We start from the raw sequence: 21,678 nt of genomic DNA on the forward strand, positions 1-21,678 counted from the left end.
TACCTAAAATTGCCAGTCTGGTAGGCAAGTATGTCAAGAGTGATGGTGCTACAGAGGAGAGAACGAGGTTGGGTTATGCCAGGGTGATGGTGGAAATGGAGGTGGATCAAAAGTTGCTTGGGAAAGTTGAATTAAAAGATGAGAAGGGAATTGTGATTGGGGTGGAAGTGGAGTATGAATGGAAACCGATTAGGTGTATCAAATGTAAGGGTATGGGACATGAACAGGAGCATTGTAAATGAGGTGAACAAAAGAAGCAAGGGGTTCAACACATTAAGAGAGTCTGGAAACCTGTGATGCCAAAGCCAGTTGTGGAGGCAGTTGTCATAAAGATTGTTCAGACAGTGCACTCACCTAAACCAGCTGCTAGGGAAGCAGGAGGGTTCCTTACGCCTTCCAAGAGACTGGTCAAGATGCACAGACAGGAGAGGAGTGGTGGTGGTTATAGTACAGAAAATTTTGGAGCTTTTTCTTATAAGGAGACACTGGTTTCCCCATCTAAGAAGATTGTGTTAGCTCAAGGTACTGCCCCCTCACATATTATTTCCAATGGATAGTTTAGGTTTTTGGAATGTGAGGGGCATGAATAGAGTAGGTAAACAGAAGCATATTAGTCATTTTCTACAGAATAAAGATATAGGATTATTTGGTTTACTGGAGACTAAAATTAAGAATAAAGCTTTCAATAAAGCAGTAAATAGTTTTAATAATGGTTGGAGCATTACTACTAATAATAGTTATCATAGTGGTGGACGAATTTGGATTCTTTGGAAGCCTGGGATGTTTAGGGTGCATATTCTTGAATACAATGCTCAATATATACATATGAAGGTGGAAGCCTTGGTGTCTAGGAGTGTTTTCTTCTTGACTATGGTATATGCCTTCAATGGGATAAGTGAGAGGGCTCCTTTGTGGGATCATTTGAGAATGATTGCACAGCAGGTAGCAGGCCCTTGGGCCATTGCTGGAGACTTCAATTGTGTGCTTGCTGCTAATGAGAGGTTTGGAGGGGCCACTTCTTTGGCTAAGATGGAGCCTTTCAGAAAGTGTGTTGCTGAATGTGAAGTTATTGACATTGCTGCTGTAGGGTCTGTGTTCACTTGGAACAATAAGCAACAGCCTGAGGAGAGGATTTACAGCAGATTGGATAGGTTTTTGGTTAACAAGGCTTGGTGTGATAGTTTTCCTGATATGTATGCTCACTTTTTGCCTGAGGGGATGATGGATCATACACCTTGTATAGTGAAGAGTAATAAGGTAGTGCAGGGCAACAGGAGCTTTAAATACTTCAATATGTGGGGCAAATCCAAGGAGTTCCTTCCCCTAGTGAATGAGATGTGGGATTACAATATTGATGGGACTCCCCTTTTTAAACTGGCCAAGAATCTTAAGAATCTTAAGCCAGGTTTAAAGAGACTGAATATGGAGGGATTCAGTGACATTGAGAAGGCAACTGGTATCTTGGAGAAGCAGGTTGAGGAGATGCAAGTCCAGTTGGGTGTTGATCCGTCTGATGTGAGCTTGATAAATCAGGAGTGTGAGGCTAGTAAAAAACTTAAGGAGCTGCAATGTGCCAGGGATAGCTTCTTGTATCAGAAAGCCAAAGGTGAATGGATTAAGGATGGTGATGCAAATACATCTTATTTCCATAGCATTATTAAGAAGAGGAGGAATAGGAATAAGTTCTTTGTGATTGAGGATATGAATGGGAAGACTTATGATACGAGTGATCAGGTACAGTCAGCATTCCTGGAATTCTATGAGCAGTTGTTTGGGGACAAGTCAGGCTACTAAACCAGTTCATATGAGAGTTATAAATCAGAGTAAGAAATGCACCAGTGATCATCATACCCAACTGCTTAGACCTGTTACAGGAGAAGAAATAAAAGAAGCTATGTTTAGCATTCCTGACATCAAGGCCCCTGGCCCCGATGGCTATACTAGTGGCTTCTTCAAAAATGCATGGGGAGAAATTGGCAAAGAGGTGGTGGCTGCTGTAAGAGATTTCTTTATGAAAGGGAAGCTGCTGAGACAGTTTAATGCTACTACTCTGACGCTCATTCCTAAATGTGAAAGGCCTAAAGATGTAACACAATTCCGTCCCATTGCTTGTTGCAATGTTGTTTACAAAGTCATCTTCAAGCTGTTGTGCTCTAGACTAGCTTCTGTTCTGTCTGATATTGTTCACACTAATCAGGGTGCATTTATACAGGAAAGGAGCATCCAGGAAAACATTTTAATCTGCCAGGATTTAATCATACTGTATGAGAGACCATCTGTGACCCCTAGATGCATGCTAAAAATTGATTTGCAGAAGGCGTATGACACTGTAGAATGGAGCTTTGTAGAACAGTTGATGGACTTGTTGGAGTTTCCTGAGAGTTTTAAGAGTAAAATCATGCAATGTATTACAACTCCCTCTATTTCTTTGGCTCTTAATGGAGAAAACTTTGGGTATTCCCTTGCTAAGAGAGGGTTGAGACAAGGAGACCCATTATCTCCTTTAATTTTTACCTTGTGCATGGACTACTTGACAAGAATGCTTATGTATGCTGCAGCCAAATACCAGTTCAAGTTCCATCCTCTATGCAAGCAGCTGAGAGTTACCAATTTAATGTTTGCTGATGATGTTTTGATGTTTAGTAATGGGGATGTTGATTCAATGATGCTTATGATGAAATCATTCTCCTCTTTCTCAAAAGCTTCAGGGCTTAAAGTGAGTCCAAGTAAGTCCAATGTCTACTTTAATGGAGTGTCTGAAGAGCTCAAGAATGAATTCCTGAGTGTGTTCTGCTTTAAGGAGGGCAGGCTGCCTTTCATGTATCTAGGGATGCCCATTCAGACTACTAGGCTTAAGAAGAAGGATTGTGAATGCTTGGTGGACAAGATTTGCAATAGAATCCACAGTTATGGTGCAAGGAAGTTCTCGTATGCAGGAAGGCTAACCCTGGTTAAACATGTTCTGAACACGTTGCATTCATATTGGGCTTCTGTTTTTGTTCTCCCTAAGGGAGTCATTCTGAGAATAGAAGCCATTTGCAGGAACTTTTTATGGGATGGCAGTGCAGATTATAGGCGCTCTCCTTTAGTTACTTGGGATACAATTTGCAGACCAAAGCAGGAAAGGGGATTGGGGCTAAAAAATTAGGAACTATGGAATATAGCTATGGTTGGAAGACTTGTGAATTGGGTAGCTACAAACAACGAGTCCTTGTGGGTGAAATGGGTGAATGCTAACTATCTGAAGGGGGGGGAATGGTAGGAATATGCTCCAACAAGTAACTCCAGTTGGGTGTGGAGGAGGATCTGCAGAGTGAAGCAGAGGCTAGCAGCTGGGTATTTGCAGGGGATATGGCAGGTGCAACCGTCTGGGTACACTCCTGCTGGCTGTTATGAGTGGCTCAGAGGGACACAACCCAAGGTGGAGTGGTCTAAAGCTATTTGGGATAACTGGAGCTTGCCTAAGCACAGGTTCCTGGGATGGCTCATTGGTCACAACTCGTTGCATACAAATAGCAGACTTATGAGATTTGGGATGGATGTTGATGGACAGTGTGTCCTATGTGGGTTAGCAGAAGAGACGCAACAGCATTTATTCTTTGCGTGTGCCTACAGTAGGAGAGTTCTACAGTTTGTGATGGGTGATCTTGGTTTAAAGCTCCCTGAGGTTGACATTTTGCATTGGTGTGTCCATAATCCTGGTTTGAAAGTTCAGCGAGGGGTGAAGGTTGCTTTGGTTATGAGCATTTGTATCAAGTATGGCAGCAAAGGAACAAATGTAGAGTTGAGCAAGTTCTGATGAGGCCTATGTGCCTAGCTCAACTGATCAGTGAGGACATGAGGAAGAGAATAAGGGAAAGGGACAAGAGTAGGATGACTATACATGAGCTAGATTGGTTAGGAAGTTTAAAATTTACTTGAAGTTTTGAAGTGCTTAACCTTTCAAGTATGTAATTGACTCCATATTTTTATATATAATATACTCTCACATTTTACCAAAAAAATAAGTGATAGATAAGGCTCTCTGTTACTTAGGAGCCAGTGTCAGTGTCATGCCTCTTTCTGTCTGCAAGAAACTTAATATAGGTCACCTTAAAATGACTAATATCACCTTACACATGGCCGATAGATCTGTTAGACGACCCTTGGGTATCTTAGAGGACGTGCCTGTTAAAGTAGGCAAGTTATGTATACCAGTAGACTTTATTATTTTAGACATAGATGAGGATACCCGGACCCCAATTATACTAGGAAGACCATTCTTATGTACAGCTGGGGCCATTATTGATGTCAAACAAGGGTGTTTGACTCTTGCAATGGAGGATGATGTGATCACTTTTAGCCTGCCTGGTACACTTGCTCAGCCAATGATAGAGGATACTTGCTATTCAGTTGATATTGTTGACGAGTCGGTTTATGACTTCTGGTCGGGTTCTTTTATAAAGGATCCACTAGAAGCTTTGATGCTTTTAGATGAGTGTGCAGATAACCCAGAGAACAATTATGATGTGTTGGATTTGCTCGAAACTGCTTTAGATGAGCGTGAACTCACCGACACTGAAGGGGAGAGAGTGGAACAAATGATCAATACTCTTTGCACCATAGAGGTAAAGGTACCTGAGCGTAAGCCTCTTCCTTCTCATCTTAAATATGCTTTCTTAGATGATACAGAGCAATATCCAGTCATTGTTAGTGCCAAATTGGATGATGATCAGCTGACCGCTTTGTTAGTTGTTCTTAAGAAAAACAGGAAAGCCAAGGGTTATTCATTGGATGACATTAAGGGCATTAGTCCCGACCTTTGCATGCACAGAATTGAGCTTGAGGAAGATCACAAGCCTTACAGACAGGGTCAGTGCCGACTGAACCAGAAGATGCAGGACGTTGTGATGGCTGAGGTAATGAAGTTGCTTGATGCATGTATTATCTATTTTTTTGGTTATTCTAAGTGGGTGAGTCCAGTTCAGGTAGTTCCTAAGAAAGAAGGGACTATTGTGGTAAAGAATGACAAAAACGAGTTGATACCTACTAGAGTAGTAACTGGTTGGCGGATGTGCATAGACTACAGACAGCTGAATGCCGCCACGAAGAAAGATCACTTTCCCCTTCCTTTCATTGATCAAATGGTAGAAAGGTTAGCTTCTCATAACTTTTTCTGTTATCTAGATGGATACTCAGAGTTCTTTCAGATCCCTATTCATCCAAACGATCAGGAAAAGACTACTTTTACTTGTCCTCAGGGTGTTTTTGCTTATCGCAGGATGCCTTTTGGTTTATGTAATGCCCCTGCCACCTTTCAAAGGTGCATGATGGGGATATTTTCTGAGTATATAGAGTCTATTATGGAAGTCTTTATGGACGACTTTAGTGTCTATGGAAGTGACTTTGCTAATTGTATGTCTAACCTTGATAAAGTGTTGCAGCGCTGCATTGAGGTTAATCTTGTGCTTAATTGGGAGAAGTGTCACTTCATGGTCAATGAGGGAGTTATATTAGGGCACTTAGTTTCTGACAGGGGCATTGAGGTTGACAAAGCAAAGGTGTAAGTGATTCAGCAATTACCTCCTCCTGTTAATGTCAAAGGAGTGAGGAGTTTCCTTGGTCACGCTGGCTTTTATCGCCGGTTTATCAAGGATGCCCCCTTTGCATTTACTGATGAATGTTTTTCTGCGTTGATTTCGGCACCGATTATACAGCCTCCTAACTGGGACTTGCCGTTTGAGATTATGTGTGATGCTAGTGATTATGCACTAGAAGCGGTGCTGGGTCAGAGGAAAGACAAAGCTTTGAATGCAATATACTATGCGAGCCAAACTCTGGATGAGGCTCAAGTGAAGTACACCACTACTGAGAAGGAGCTGTTAGCTGTGGTTTATGCGCTAGAAAAATTTCGTTCTTATTTGATAGGGTCAGAAGTTACTGTTTTTACTGACCATGCAGCGCTGAGACACCTTCTTGCTAAGAAGGAAGCTAAACCACGATTCCTGAGGTAGATACTCCTCCTTCAGGAGTTTGATTTACAGATCAAAGATAAGAAAGGTGCAAAGAACGTAGTAGCTGATCATCTGTCGCGACTATCGCAGCAGGAGGGAGAAGATTCTTTACCTATTGATGATTCTTTTCCCGATGACTCCTTATTTGTTGTTATATCTTCTCATCCTAACCATGACCCTTGGTATGCAGATTTAGCTAATTATGTTGTTAGTGGCTAGCTGCCACCTGACCTTTCTTATCAGCAGAAGAAGCGTTTTCTCTACAACGCTAAGCAGTACTTCTGGGATGATCCTTATTTATTTGAGTGTGCAGACGGTCTCTACAGACGGTGTATTCCGCAGTGGGAGACTAGAGCCATCTTGGAGGGCTGTCATTCATCCTCCTATGGTGTTCACCACGGTCCATCGCGCACCATGGCTAAGGTACTTCAGTCTTGCTTTTACTGGCCTACTTTGTTTGCTGATGCTAAAGTGTTTGTTTCAGCTTGTGATGCTTGCCAGCGCTCTGAGAATATTTCTAAGAGACATGAGATGCCACAAAATGGCATCCTAGAGGTCGAGATTTTTGATGTCTGGGGCGTTGATTTCCAAGGACCCTTCCCGTCTAGCGAAGGTAATAGGTATATTTTGGTAGCAGTATATTATGTGTCTAAATGGGTGGAGGCAATCGCTTCGCCTAATTGTGATGCCAAGACCGTGATTAAAATCTTCAAAAAGATTATCTTCCCCGATTTGGTGTCCCTAGGGTCGTCATTAGTGATGGGGGAATGCACTTCAAAGAAAAGAAGCTTACTTCTATATTGTCTAAAGTTGGTGTTCAACACCGGCGCGGTTTGGGGTATCATCCCCAAACTAGTGGGCAAGTTGAGGTCTCTAATCGAGAGATTAAAGAGATTTTGGCTAAGGTAGTTTCTAAATCACGAAAGGATTGGATTTTCAAACTGGAGGACACATTATGGGCTTATCGGACTGCCTTTAAAACACCGATTGGTGCATCACCATATCGGCTGGTTTATGGGAAGTCCTGTCATTTACCTGTTGAGTTAGAGTGTAAGGCTTGGTGGGATATACGTGAACTAAACTTTGATCCTAAGTTGTGTGGTCAGAACCGTTTATTGCAGCTAGATGAATTGGAGGAGTTTAGGCTAAATGCCTATGATATCTCACGCATCTACAAAGAGAAGACGAAGAGATGGCACGACAAGCGGATCATACCTCGATAATTTCATGTCGGGCAGAAGGTGTTGATGTTTAATGCCCGACTGCGTTTATTTCCTGGCAAGCTGAAGTCCAAGTGGAGTGGCCCTTATACAGTGACTGGTGTCACCAAATTTGGGTCCGTTGAATTAGAAAGCTCCGAGGGAAATAGGTTCAAGGTAAATGGCCAATCTGTGAAGCATTACCATGAAGCAAACGACGCAGATAGCCAAGTTGAAGTTCTGTACTTCGACAATCCTGATGTGCCAGCTAATTGAAGCCATAAAGGTCGTGCGGGACCTCTTAAACCTGCGCTACCCGGGAGGCAACCCGGACTGTTTAATTATACTTTTGTTTGAACTTGTTGTTTTATTTTTATGCTGTGTGTTTAGACTCTAGTTACGAATAACTGCTGAACTTGTGCGTACTCTTGTTAGTCTCGTAGTCCTTTTGTTGCGATTTTGCAGGTGATTGGGTCGATCAAGTTGTTTTCTTACTCGATCGAGCACTTTTGCTTCCATTTCTACTCGATCAATCATATGCTGCCTTCGATCGAGTACCTGCAAATTTCCTCTTCTCGATCGAGTGGTACTTCTGTTCGATTAAGAGCTTCTGGCACCATTTCCACTCGATCGAACCCCTCTGCCCTTTTCGATCGAGTCCTGCTGTTATTCCTCGCATGCTGCGATGCTATGGGCCATTTGTGTGACCTCCCATCTTCATAGTCGGTTTGGGGAGGTCCCTCATTTACGTTATCTTGTAAGTTTTCCGACTTCTGTTCTCCTTTTCTCTTCAGTTTGCATTTCTTTCCCTATTTTTGGTACAATGAGGGCATTATACGGTTTGGTTTTGGGAGGTATGCATCCATATCTGTGTCTGCATGTTTTGTTGCATTTCAGTTTGCAAGTTTATTTATTTTCGCATGCATTAAACAGAATAAAATTAAAAAAATTCACGTTTATTTTTGCATTTAGGTTGAGTCGGAACGTTGAACTTTTATGCTGCTTTGAGTCCTTTTACCCTTACCTTGCATATTATGGACATTCTGTTGGCATGGTAATGTGCATAATCTACGAGTTTTTGTTTAAAACTTACCTGAAGGAATAGACTTGACTCATATATTGGCAAGCTACATTTACATTCTAAGGTTTAGAGCTTAATAAACTGGTGACATCCATGACTAGTTTCATGTAGGATGTGAGTAGTACTCTCTATAAGACATGTAACATCAAATTGCATAAGCATGAATTCAGTCTACTTGGTACCTGTATGCATTCGGTCTGTGGTTGGTGACATATGTTAGGAGAGGTAGTTTCCTTTATTTCATTCTACCCATGAGCTCCACATAGCCAAATTGCCTATTTTGTCCTATATAACTACAATCTATAATTTTGCCTACCCTAGCCGAGCTAGTAATAGTAGTTGTTGGGAATGTTCCATTGCAATATGATTATATCTATTTTGAGAAGTTGGTGGAAATGTTGAAGGGAATGAAAAAAAATAAAAATGAAAAGAAAATTTGTGAAAAATGAAAGAAAGAAATATGGAAAAAAAGAAAAGAAAGATTATGAAAAGTCATGAGCCAAGAAATACACTATTTTGTGATTTTCGCTCCCATGTTATATGTGTATCTTATGGGGAGTTGACGATATTATGATGGTTAGTGAGTTGTGTGTTGCAATTTAGCACCAGTTTGCATTGATATTTTGAGTATGAAGCTGGGAAGTGTTTCTAATTTGGATTCGTTGTTGCTAGCCTAGCTATTAACTCCACATCTCCAAATTCATTATAGCCCCTTATTACCCATTACCTCACTTACCCAAATATAAGTCCTTGGCATGTGTCTTGGTCATTAGTTGGTTGGAATATATATGTACGGTTGTAGAGACTTTATTCATGTTAGACTGCATGCATGTTCTTATAGGTCGAGTTAGGTGAGTGTCTTTACTTCTTTCTTTCTCTTGCTTATATACTCACCTTATGCTTAATTTGTGTGAGGAGCGACCCGTGAGAGACCGATATTTATGTGTCATGCAAGGTCGATGGTTCAGCAGTTTGAAACATTGATTTAACTCGTTTGCACTTGTTAATTGCCACTTTGTTAGTTGTTGCATTAAATTGGTTTGAGTGGATGATTTGTAGCTGATGAGTTGGTCCCGTTTCGTAGTTGTATTTAGTTGCATTCATAGTTTGCTTGAGGACAAGAAAAGGTTTGGTTTGGGGAGATTTGATGCGTGTATTTTATATAAGGTTTTTACCTCAATTTTACACGTATTTTTGTGTTATTTATGTGGCATCTAGCTACAAATGCCCCTGATTAGTCTAATTTGGGTTTGTCTTGTATAAATTGCAGGTACGGACCAGAAAGGAGCAAAATCAAGCCTGGACTTATCCTAATCGCATGCATTTTTTAGAACAAGGAATCGAAGCCTGGAATCTGTCACTTAGAGATGCGTGAAGTGGCCTCGGAAGGTGCCAAGGAGTTCATACGTGCTTATATAGCTCGATCGACCAGTTTTGCTACTCATTATGGTCGATCGAATGCTTTATCCCTAAAGAATCACTCGATCGAAATCTTCTTTCACTCGATCGAGTTAGCTATTATCTTAAATGTTCGATCGAACTCCATTTTCACTCGATCGGAAGGATTTTCAAGAATTATCCTCGATCGAGTGGTTTTATTTCACTCGATCGAGAGACTATGTGTTTTATGTGGGCTTTGAGCTATTTTCGAGATTGGCTTTTGTAATTAGAGTATATGTTATGACGGCAGTCAGAATACTATCTATCATCTCTTCTCTCTTTTTCGACTTCTCTATCCTTTTCCTCTCTTAAAACTTGAAAACCTAACTCTCCATTGTTCTTCCTTGTAATCGGTATTCTCTACTTTTAATTTATCAATTACTTTTGCCTTGTTACTCTTATTTCTTTAATCTCTATTGTTTCTATTTTCCTTCTTATCATCAATTATGCTTAATTTCTATTGTTTATGTATTGTTGTTGTTTACCCAATAATTATGCATAGCTAATCTCCCTTGCTAAGACATAGGGGAGCCATGATTTAAAGGAAATATGAATAAGTGATTAGGTTTGATGCAAATTAGGTCTATGTTGTCAATCGCTGCATATAACTGTTCTTGTCTAATTGAGTCAACACAATTAGGTGATTAATCACGGTACACCTTAACCTAGATCAGAAGATTAGAAAAGGTAGGACCTGTAGCGAACATTAGAGCATTCTAGTGAGGGCGGAAGCTAAGCTAATAGTGTCTTAGGGTGAATTGAGACCGGAAGGAGATATTCGTTACCCTGTGGATCGAACTTGCACTGACCCGAGACCTTAGATTACATTTCCTGAGAATCATGGTGAACCGACTGTCTTAGCTGCTTTTTCTCTGCTTGTTTGTTTTCAACTCTCTCACTTTATTTCTCTCCTTGACCTCCTTAGTTTAGAGCAATCATTCAAAAACCCCCAAGAATTTGTTACCCTGACGGATTTAGTTAAGCTGACATTTTTCCATCTCCCTGTGGAGATCGACCCTACTTACCGTTGACTTCTGTTAGTAGTAATGTATTTATTTTTGGTACCTAATGACGGTATCATTAACTTTATGTTAATATCCATCGAACTGGATATCTTAGAGATGTATTATTCTTCTCCTAATTCTTTCATCATTCACAATGATCAATATGTCGTTTACATATAAGACTATTAGCACCACCTTAGTCCCACTAAACTTCATGTATAAACATAACTACTCGACAATTCGAGAAGGGTTTATCACATGACCCATGACCAAAACATAAAATTCAACTCTTTGATATCTACTTATGACTTCTTATTAAGTTCGCATCCTACCTTAGGATAGTTGCGATTTACAAAACTCATGCAAGATGATTTTAAAATCCAACTATATCAAATCATATCCGAATACAATGAAGCGTTGTTGTTGCGTGCAAAACCCTTTGCCACCAATCAACCAAGCTAAATAAACATCTTCATGTTTATGCTCACTTCGGATCTTAATAAGTTGCACGATTGTTACTTTCAAAAGGTAACATGACTCCTGTCAACTTAGGTTTCGAAGAAATATCAACTGACTTAGACAAAGATGGAACATTTTCCTATGTCTTATGCTCTCAGTTTGTGGCTCTTGAACATTTTCTCCCACTCTTTTTAGAAATAATCCTCTTATCTCAAAAGACAGCATTACGAGCCACAAACATGTTGTTCTCGTGATAGTTGGGTTAGAAAGCCACATGCTTTCTTTCTAAACAAGCTACAACTTAGGTACCATGCCTAATCATATCATATATGAATTGTACTTGATTGCTTTAACTATGTTTTGTTTTAGTGGAATAAATAAATATTATACAAATTGTGATAGAAACAACTTCCAACTTTATAGTAAAGATTCAATCATATCGTATAGGATTCTTTGTATCCTTATAACACACCTTATCTTTATAGGGTGTGATTATGAAAGTGATCTTGTGATACCATATCACACTCTATTTGGTGTAAATCAAAGTCATTACTTTATTTTTTCAACCTTTTTTTTGTAGAATGTGAGCTTTGTATTAAACTTCAAAAAACATAATACAATAATTCTTGTACACCACCAAAACTTAGGAAAGGCTACAAAAGTGCAAAATTAAACATGAATATCTAGACTAAGTAGCCAGCTCCTATCCTTCCTAGGCATAACATGCTGAATTTTCTGTAAAATACGAGCCCTCAACATAGACTGAACTTCCATGATAACTTTCCTTGGTGAAGACAACACCAGTGATAGCCTGCACCCATTCCTCTGATGCCAAATGCAGTACCTGTTGGGAAATGTGTCCTCAACAATAGTGCGATCATATGATTTAAATATCATTATTAAATCTCATTTCAAGAATACGGAAGGGATGATACATTACATATATAGTCAACTGGTCCACACATATCGGTAATGATTGGCTGGCTAGAGTTTGACATTATTGTCGTGCGACGGTGGTGATCGATTGATCCTTGAGGTCACACCTAAAGGACGATTCCCTTAATTGAAAAGGTTAATTAGTTGTATACCGTCTGATTAATTAATTCCTTAAAATTGAACAATTTGATTTGTGAGAGAGAAAATTGATATCTTATTATAATGGGATTAAATAAGATTTATTTTAGTAATAAAATGCTTTGTTGCTAAAATTATTTATTGTTTGAGAAACAATAAAGATAAGAATGAATGGTTAATTATAATTACAAGAAGTTGTGAATTATAACTATATGACCCATTTTATTTATGTGATCAAGTATCACTAGTCAATTTGTTGTATGAAATTTAATTAATTCATGAAATGATATTTATGTGATAAATATGCATTAAATTAATTAATAACATGTATTCTACTACATGTGACATATTGTGTGACAAATGACAAATTGACAAAATAAAATGGTAGTCCATTTTAAGTACATGGACCGAAAAATGGAGGGTGTGTTAGTGGGTTTTGGTTGTTTTATTTTATTTGATAAAATAAACATAATGATGCCTACCTACTACTAGTCTTACACATCTTACACACCTACTATTTTTGAAAAGAGTAAAAGAAAATGAAATGATGCCATTTAGGCTCCCTAAAACCGTGTGACTCCATCTAAATGGATGTGAGTTGGTTCTTTTCTTTTTCTAACACACTACCATTCAATACACATGCAAAATGTTCATGTATCCTCTCTTCTCTCTCTTTTATCTTCATCAAAAAGATGAGATTTAATCTAAATTGTTCATATAAGATTACTAAAATTATCAAAGTAATATATGAGTATTAGTAATCAAATTTAAGGTAAACCACAATATAAACATCTAGTGCATGTTAGTTTGTGGGATTAAGGGATTGTCTTGGGTGCTACTAATTGGAGAATCTCTACTTTGGGATTTTTGTATGTTCATCCATTAAAGGAAAGCTCAAGAACAAGTGAGTAGGAGGACTCACTTGTGCCCATAAATCCGAAAATCACATGGTGAGATATAGATTTTTCCATCTCTTTAATTAATGTTTGCATGCATAAAATCCATATTTAATTTTATGACAAATTAAATAAAATCACATATATGAATATGTATGTATATAGATCTACATTTCTTTCAATTGGTATCGAGCGCGGTTGTTTGCATGCAAATTGGTTAAAAGTTTTTCCGAGTTATATGAATAACAAATAAAACTTGTAAAATTTGTGTTATTATGATATATCACGAAATAATTACATGCATGTTAATATTTCTGGTCCTAAAGTGTTTTAGGATATTTTGGTTAATTTTTCGGATTTTTATTGTTCATATTTAATAATAATGACATTTAAATGTGATTTTATGAGTAAAAATGTCATTTTTGGTCGAAAATTAGCTATACTTCGAATTTTCACTTGGTTTTTGGATATGTTGTCACATATATTATTTTGAGATAACCTGTAAATTTTCATAATTTTTGGACTTGTTATGCTCGAAAAATGGATTTTTCGTCATTAAATTCGGATTTAAGAGAAAAATAGGTTAATATGAGTTAAATTTCGAATCTGGTCATAGCAAATTAATATGTTGTCACATGCAATTTTACAAGATGTGTGTAAAATAATTGGCTATAAAGAAGTCTTTTAGCATGATTTATGAATTTTTGAAGAAAAATGGCATAAATAGTGACATTATTAGTTGAAAATTAATAAAACATAACCTATGACTTAGGAAAAACGTCTAATGTTGCATTTTATTATATTTTTCAGATCTAAAATTGAAAAGTTAATGAAAATAATTTTTACATGTTTTTATGATTATTTTATTAAATATCGATAAACCGCAACATTGTTTTTCGGAAAAATTTCGAAATTTTTAACCTAAGATTTTGAACATTATGAGTGTCATGGAATTTTTCCAGAATGTTCATGAATTTAAATTTCAAATTTTGAATTTATTTGAAATTTTTGGATTTATTTGAAGTTTAATAGCTTATTTTTGTAAATTTTTGTCCATTTATGAACAATTTTGTAAATAAAAGTTAATTATGGTCAAATTACTAGTGGAGACTATATTTTGAGTCCTAAGAGGTTAGGGTAATTAACTTATGCATAAATATGAGTTTGTGCATTTTTGTGATTATAAAATGTTGAAATCACGCAAATCCGTAAAAACCGAGTAATATACGATATTGGCTAATTAAAAGGCGATTTAGCATAAAAATTGAGCATGTTCATACATATTATAATGCTGCATTTTTCTTTATGATTGTCATAATTTTAATTTATGTAATTTTGAATTATGTAATTTTACTTAGTATGGCCTTAGATTTTAATTGATATTTCCCGAAATGTATGGGAATATCGATTCGGTTGTAATTTTTAATGTGATCTCGTATCACCGTTTTGTAATTTAATAGATTGATTTTATTTTAGTTACAAATGTATAATAGGAAATTATGTAATTTATTATGTAATTTTATTCATTCCGGAGTTCCTAAGACGGATTTCTTCAAGAATGGCGATACATAAAGACGGTGTTACCTCGAGATGCGTGCCTCAACCGAAGTTCAAGGGACCAATGGAGTTGGTTTCCGAATTTGTAATAGTTAAAGAGTTTTTCTATTTTAGGAAAGGCCATACTAGGATTTATTTATCTTTATGCTTGCATTTTATTTTATGTCACATGCATCGCTAAATCGCCATAACTAAAACATGCATTGTCATTTTATCGAGTTTATCGACCGTGTCAATTAGAATTATCGTAGTTCACCGCTTTAGTTCACTTAAAACGTGATAGATAATAAATTGACATGACCTCTCGCTAAAACAATTAATTGAGACATAGCCTTACCAAATAGTAGAAACCATGAAAACCTATTTCGTGAGGGAGTGCACTCGGCCCTACCGGGGTACAAACCTTGTTACGTAGGGGAAGTGGGTGATAAATGTCAATCCACCGAGTTCATGTTGATGAGGGTTTCATCGGCCATACCGTGCCCAAGTTGATGTGGATTTGGATCATGGACACATTTATTCGAAATTTGGATTGAGCTCAACGGAAGTATTCGCGACCGTAGTTGCATGTGTTCCGGGCTATAGATAATTATTAAAGTAATTTTATCGACCAAGAGTTCTAAAAGTAGAATCGATTAAAGCGTTAATCCACCGAGTTATATTGATAAGGGTTTCATCGGCCATACCGTGCCTAAGTCGATATGAATTTGGGTCTTGGAATCATTTATCATAGTTGGGTAGAGGTCACTATATAAATGCTATACTTGTTTACAAGTATTAATAAAACGATAAATGTTAAGTTTTCCACTATTCCGTTGTTATTATTGTTCTATTTCTTTACCACAATTCGTATACGATATCATTTCGATTTTTGATTCAAATCTCCATTAAAATATCGTAACTAAAGACAAATATGAGTTTGCTTCTAAAACCTCAAATGAACCATTGCTAAGGATCTCTCGTAAAGAGTATAGATTAAAGTTATTCATTATCAAACAGGTTTTTGATTCTTGACTAACACATCTACTTGCAATGGATTGTTTTTCATGTACTTAAATGCATTAAGTACATCGAAGCGATAAAATTGTTTTGGTAATTAGTTTTGTCAAGAACTCGTAATTGACCAAAATAACGCAACCACTTCAATGAAAGTTTTTAAGACTAAAACGAACAAATGAAGAGTGTTCTTCATGAATTCAATTTTGCTTCTCAAAGCAAAGACTCATTGAAATGAGTGGGAGCATTCTCTTAAACCGTTAAGATGAGGACGAGGTTCAAGAAGTAAAGATTATAATGGAATTGATACAAGGTAATGTTAAAGGTAAAGTTGTTGAGAATAACGATACTAAACCTATCAATCCCGACCGATAAAGTTTCCATTGTCTTAAAATGTTGGACACGAGAAAGGAAACTACCCCAAATTATTGAAGAATCAACAAGTTAGTTGTGGGACATCTAATGGGACCTTCTTCTTTAAAGATGTTTATTTGATTAAACATAAAATTTTGCTAGTACTACTTCGTCTATATTAGAAACCAATGGAGGTTTTCATCATTGTACTTGATACATAGGATGATTAGAATATGACGACTAGCAACAATGATATCGAGAGACAGAGTAATTGTGTACTCAATCTAGTTTTTGGATTTAAAGTTGTACTTAATTATGACTATTAAGTGCATAAACTCTAAATAAGAATATAAACTTGTTAAGATGCAAAAGAGGTTTTCACCTTTGTGACCCTTTACACCATGATTTGATGTATGGCTAGCCCATCATCAAGGTGATTATATTCTAAACCAAACTAGAATGATATATCATGAAGATGATGTAAGACTCAAATTGGTAACCCAAGATTAAACCTTAAATTTTGGAATGATGAACGCAAAGAGTTATCGAGTACTCTTGAAACCATTAGATTGTTAATGGTGTATGCGTATCTTGTATTCAAAGCAAGATGTCTCGTGCCTTTTGGTTGAAAAGGAGATCGAGTTTGTAAATCATCGATCCAAAATAGGTTGATCATTTTCTTTTACCAACGATTTAAGTTGACGATAATATGTTCACTTAATAAGGTAAATAGAGAAATCTTTGAAGAATTTCAAAGAGTTCAAGGAATCACGATTTAGTCGTGATGGGATTATCAAAATGAAGACTTTGATATAAGCAAAAGAAAATGTGATATAGTATCACAAGTTAATCTCTCCTAGCACGCATTATGGAATAATGTGTGATTAGATAAGAAATCAAACGCTATTCGATATGGTTTGGATTTCAATCAAGTTACTTTGAGTTACTTGATCCTTTTGGGGATTTTATCATTTTTGTCTAAATTATTTTTCCACTAAATCGAATCATATGAGATATGAAATGGTAAGGGTACCATGGTTGTAAGTTTTCACAAAGAAACAAATGCTCTTTTTTCCTCTTCAATTAACACGAGTACGACGGGTTTGCGGCTCGTGAAGCTGTCTTTCTAAAATACAAGTTTATTTCTAGAAGACAGAGTGGGAGAAATTATTCAAGAGCCACAAAGATGTTATGTCTCAAGAACCACAAAGATGTTATGTCGCAAGAAACTGGACTTTCTTGACTACATGAGACGTTTTGTGTGAGACGTTGTTTCTTTAAAACCTAGGAGGTTAAATTCGTCACTTGTTAAAGATGATGAATTCATGCTACTTTTAAGAAAGTAAAGAGCTTATAACTTACAAAAGAAATTGTTTGATTCAAGTTGATTACTTCTAGAAGGTAATCAACAAATGACTTACATAAGAGTGTTTAAGTCACAACTCAATACTAAGGCTTAGAGCCATGAAAATCCGAAATAAAAAGGCTTGATTAGTTGCAAAGGGTTTTGCAAAGAATAAAGAGAGATTTCAAGGCTTGATTAGTTGCAAAGGGTTTTGCACTAATAAAGTGAGATTTCAAGGTTGATTGGTTGCAAAGGGTTTTTACACCAATTGAAATGCTTAAGTCTATTTGGATCTTCTTAGGGATTGTGTTTCATTATTATGAAATACATAGTGAGTGAATCTAAAACCCACTTCTTCAATTAGAAGTGATGTATTCAATACATGTCTTGAGTTTTGTAGATTCTTGCAATCCCAAGATAATGTGAAACTTAAGAGAGGGTCTTAAGTAGGACATCAATGAGTTGTAATCAACATTTTATTCATGTGATAAAACATTTCTCGATAAGTCAAGAAGTTGTGTTTATACATGGAGTTTAGTGGGAGTTACGGAAATTTTAATTAGTCCGATATGTGGATGACATATTGATCATTGAGAATGATTTAAGACTTTTGGAGTATTATAATACATCTTTAATATCCGGATCTATGAAGATAAATCCACATGATATTAGCGTCAGTAAGAAGTCTTATGTTGATAAGATTCATGACTAGTTCAATTAAATTGAACATATTTGATTGATTTCATTTGCTTCCACATTTGCAGATCAATTAAATGAGTAATGATGTATAACACTTCATATACTTTGAGTATGATGAATTGTTTTCAAAATCGAATTTAAGTAATCTTTACCTGGTATGTAAAGATTACCCTTAAGTGCTTCATAGAAGTATTAAGGAAGTAAAGCAAAGTGTTTATGATGCAATTTTGTGTAAGGGTGTTACACAAGTGACAATTGACAATTGAGATTGCGCATGGTTTCCGACAAAACCATAATCAAAACACATCAGGATGGTTAAGATACCATTGTGGCAATATTAATTAAGAAGTAGATTTTCTAGAATCGTTCTAGGCAATAAAGAACAATGAGAGATATTTATAACGGAAATTGAGTACACTTGCAATCATGAGATGTGCAAGAGGATGAGTCCCGCACACTGTGAAAACAGTGGGAGCTATTCTTAGGCTAGAGGGCCTATGTCTTGATTGGATCTCGACACGTACTCGGAAAGTTTTGTGATGCAAATGTATACATTACAAAGGAAAATGAATATGTAGTAAGGTTGAGTAAGGTACAAGAAGTTGATAAAACCTACTAACCGAAGCCTTCTCAAAGGCTAAACATGATGAGTCATGCCATTTCAACTGAATTGAGATGAATAACTACATAAAAGATCAAATTAGATTATAGAATATGAAGTAGTAATCAAGCATTGACTATTCATATGTGATAATCGCATTTGTCGTTTGAGTTTTACTCTAAAACTCTTCTTTTATACTTTGTTACATCCAAACGGGTTGTAGAGACAATTGAACCCCGTTAAAGTGAACACGGATTAGCATTGTATTTGCCCATAGTCACTTGTATGAGGTGACGTCTCGAAGTGACTAGAGTGTGATGCGATTGATGGCAAGTTCAAGTGCCATACGGTCATGTGAGATGACTAGTCGATCACATAGGCAGATTGTTAGGAACACTTTGTCGGGCAATGACCGCTTATAGAGTTCTGGCAAATTTATAAAGCCTGGTCGTGGCGAGAGCTACTATAGTATTCTAATGAGTCGATTCTTTTGACTAAAGACTATTCACCTAAGATGGCACAGATTTGATTAACTTTGATTTGTGTTACTACGACCTTCGTAAATGGGGTCAAATGGGCATATTTTGGGTTATGATGGCTGTGGCTAGTCGAAGGAATGAGTGCGATAGGAATTGTCCATCCCCTTGTCGGGTTAAAACAATATCGGGGGCCACTCGAGGAGTAATGAATCGGAAATGCGTGGCCACGCTCGGAAGGTATCCATGGTGGATAAATTCCGGCCAATCGCTTATTCTCCGGATCGAGGAAACCACTCTCGATATGATCACTTGCAAGTACGACCGAAAGACACCTTGCATTGAGTGGGAGATAGTAATAGGACAAGAGAATTGGTGACGCACACTTGTCGAGGACAAGTGGGAGATTGTTGGGAAATGTGTCCTCAACAATAGTGCGATCATATGATTTAAATATCATTATTAAATCTCATTTCAAGAATACGGAAGGGATGATACATTACATATATAGTCAATTGGTCCACACATATCGGTAATGATTGGCTGGCTAGAGTTTGACATTCTGTCGTGCGACGGTGGTGATCGATTGATCCTCGAGGTCACACCTAAAGGACGATTCCCTTAATTGAAAAGGTTAATTAGTTGTATACCGATCTGATTAATTAATTCCTTAAAATTGAACAATTTGATTTGTGAGAGAGAAAATTGATATCTTATTATAATGGGATTAAATAAGATTTATTTTAGTAATAAAATGCTTTGTTGCTAAAATTATTTATTGTTTGAGAAACAATAAAGATAAGAATGAATGGTTAATTATAATTACAAGAAGTTGTGAATTATAACTATATGACCCATTTTATTTATGTGATCAAGTATCACTAGTCAATTTGTTGTATGAAATTTAATTAATTCATGAAATGATATTTATGTGATAAATATGCATTAAATTAATTAATAACATGTATTCTACTACATGTGACATATTGTGTGACAAATGACAAATTGACAAAATAAAATGGTAGTCCATTTTAAGTACATGGACCGAAAAATGGAGGGTGTGTTAGTGGGTTTTGGTTGTTTTATTTTATTTGATAAAATAAACATAATGATGCCTACCTACTACTAGTCTTACACATCTTACACACCTACTATTTTTGAAAAGAGTAAAAGAAAATGAAATGATGCCATTTAGGCTCCCTAAAACCGTGTGACTCCATCTAAATGGATGTGAGTTGGTTCTTTTCTTTTTCTAACACACTACCATTCAATACACATGCAAAATGTTCATGTATCCTCTCTTCTCTCTCTTTTATCTTCATCAAAAAGATGAGATTTAATCTAAATTGTTCATATAAGATTACTAAAATTATCAAAGTAATATATGAGTATTAGTAATCAAATTTAAGGTAAACCACAATATAAACATCTAGTGCATGTTAGTTTGTGGGATTAAGGGATTGTCTTGGGTGCTACTAATTGGAGAATCTCTACTTTGGGATTTTTGTATGTTCATCCATTAAAGGAAAGCTCAAGAACAAGTGAGTAGGAGGACTCACTTGTGCCCATAAATCCGAAAATCACATGGTGAGATATAGATTTTTCCATCTCTTTAATTAATGTTTGCATGCATAAAATCCATATTTAATTTTATGACAAATTAAATAAAATCACATATATGAATATGTATGTATATAGATCTACATTTCTTTCAGTACCAACATGCCATTAAAGCCATACTGCAAACCTGCTTCTGCAATTTAGTATAGTTCAGATTAGAGCCAATCAATCTTCTGTTCAACCAGGCTTCAATCCCTGCAACAATATGTGAACCATAGGCACAGCTGATAAATAAGTGCTCATGTGTTTCCACAGCTTGTTCACAGTTCACACAGCTATCCCTGTCATTAATCCGTAACTGATAAAGTTTTTCCCTAGTGTTCAAACACTTATGCATAACCATCCAACCAGTAAGAGAATGTTTAGGTATATTCCATGACGCCCAAACACTTTTATACCACTGGATAGGGGGTGTGGTCTCTGTAACCAATGATATCCAGAACTAATGGAGTAGCCCCTAGCATCAGCCTGCCAGTGACCATCCACAAAACCTCTACTCAGAAGATCCTTAATTTTACATATATTCCTCCAGTTCCAATTGGAATCAGGAGGAGGTTGATATGTAGACCAGTCAGCTCCCTTTAGGTAAACATGATCAATCCATAACACTCATAACCTATCAGCTTTAGTATGAATCCAATTAACCAGCTTTCCAACAATAGCTTTATTCCACACCTCAACTTGCTTGATATCTAGCCCTCCTTCCTTCTTTCTACAACAGACTTTATCCCATGCTATCAGAGGAACCCTATGATAATCAGACTTACCACTCCAAAAGAAGTTTATGAAAATGGCTTCAATCCTCCTTATGACTTCTTTAGGAATAAGGAAAATAGAGGCCCAATAATTGTGGAGAATGTTTAACACAGAGTTAATCAAAATAA

The 21,678-nt window shown here is 36.7% G+C and overlaps 1 protein-coding gene across 1 annotated transcript; it reads left to right on the forward strand.

Annotated features, from left to right (window-relative positions):
- Nucleotides 1–296: 296 nt before the first annotated feature.
- On the forward strand, nucleotides 297–1,794 carry LOC141588225 (uncharacterized). Its single transcript, XM_074409679.1, has 2 exons — nucleotides 297–522; nucleotides 641–1,794. Exons 1-2 carry the CDS (start codon nucleotides 297–299, stop codon nucleotides 1,792–1,794), a joined length of 1,380 nt encoding a protein of 459 aa, XP_074265780.1.
- Nucleotides 1,795–21,678: the final 19,884 nt, after the last annotated feature.

Source organism: Silene latifolia, chromosome 6, assembly GCF_048544455.1.
Source record: "Silene latifolia isolate original U9 population chromosome 6, ASM4854445v1, whole genome shotgun sequence".
NCBI lineage: Eukaryota > Viridiplantae > Streptophyta > Magnoliopsida > Caryophyllales > Caryophyllaceae > Silene > Silene latifolia.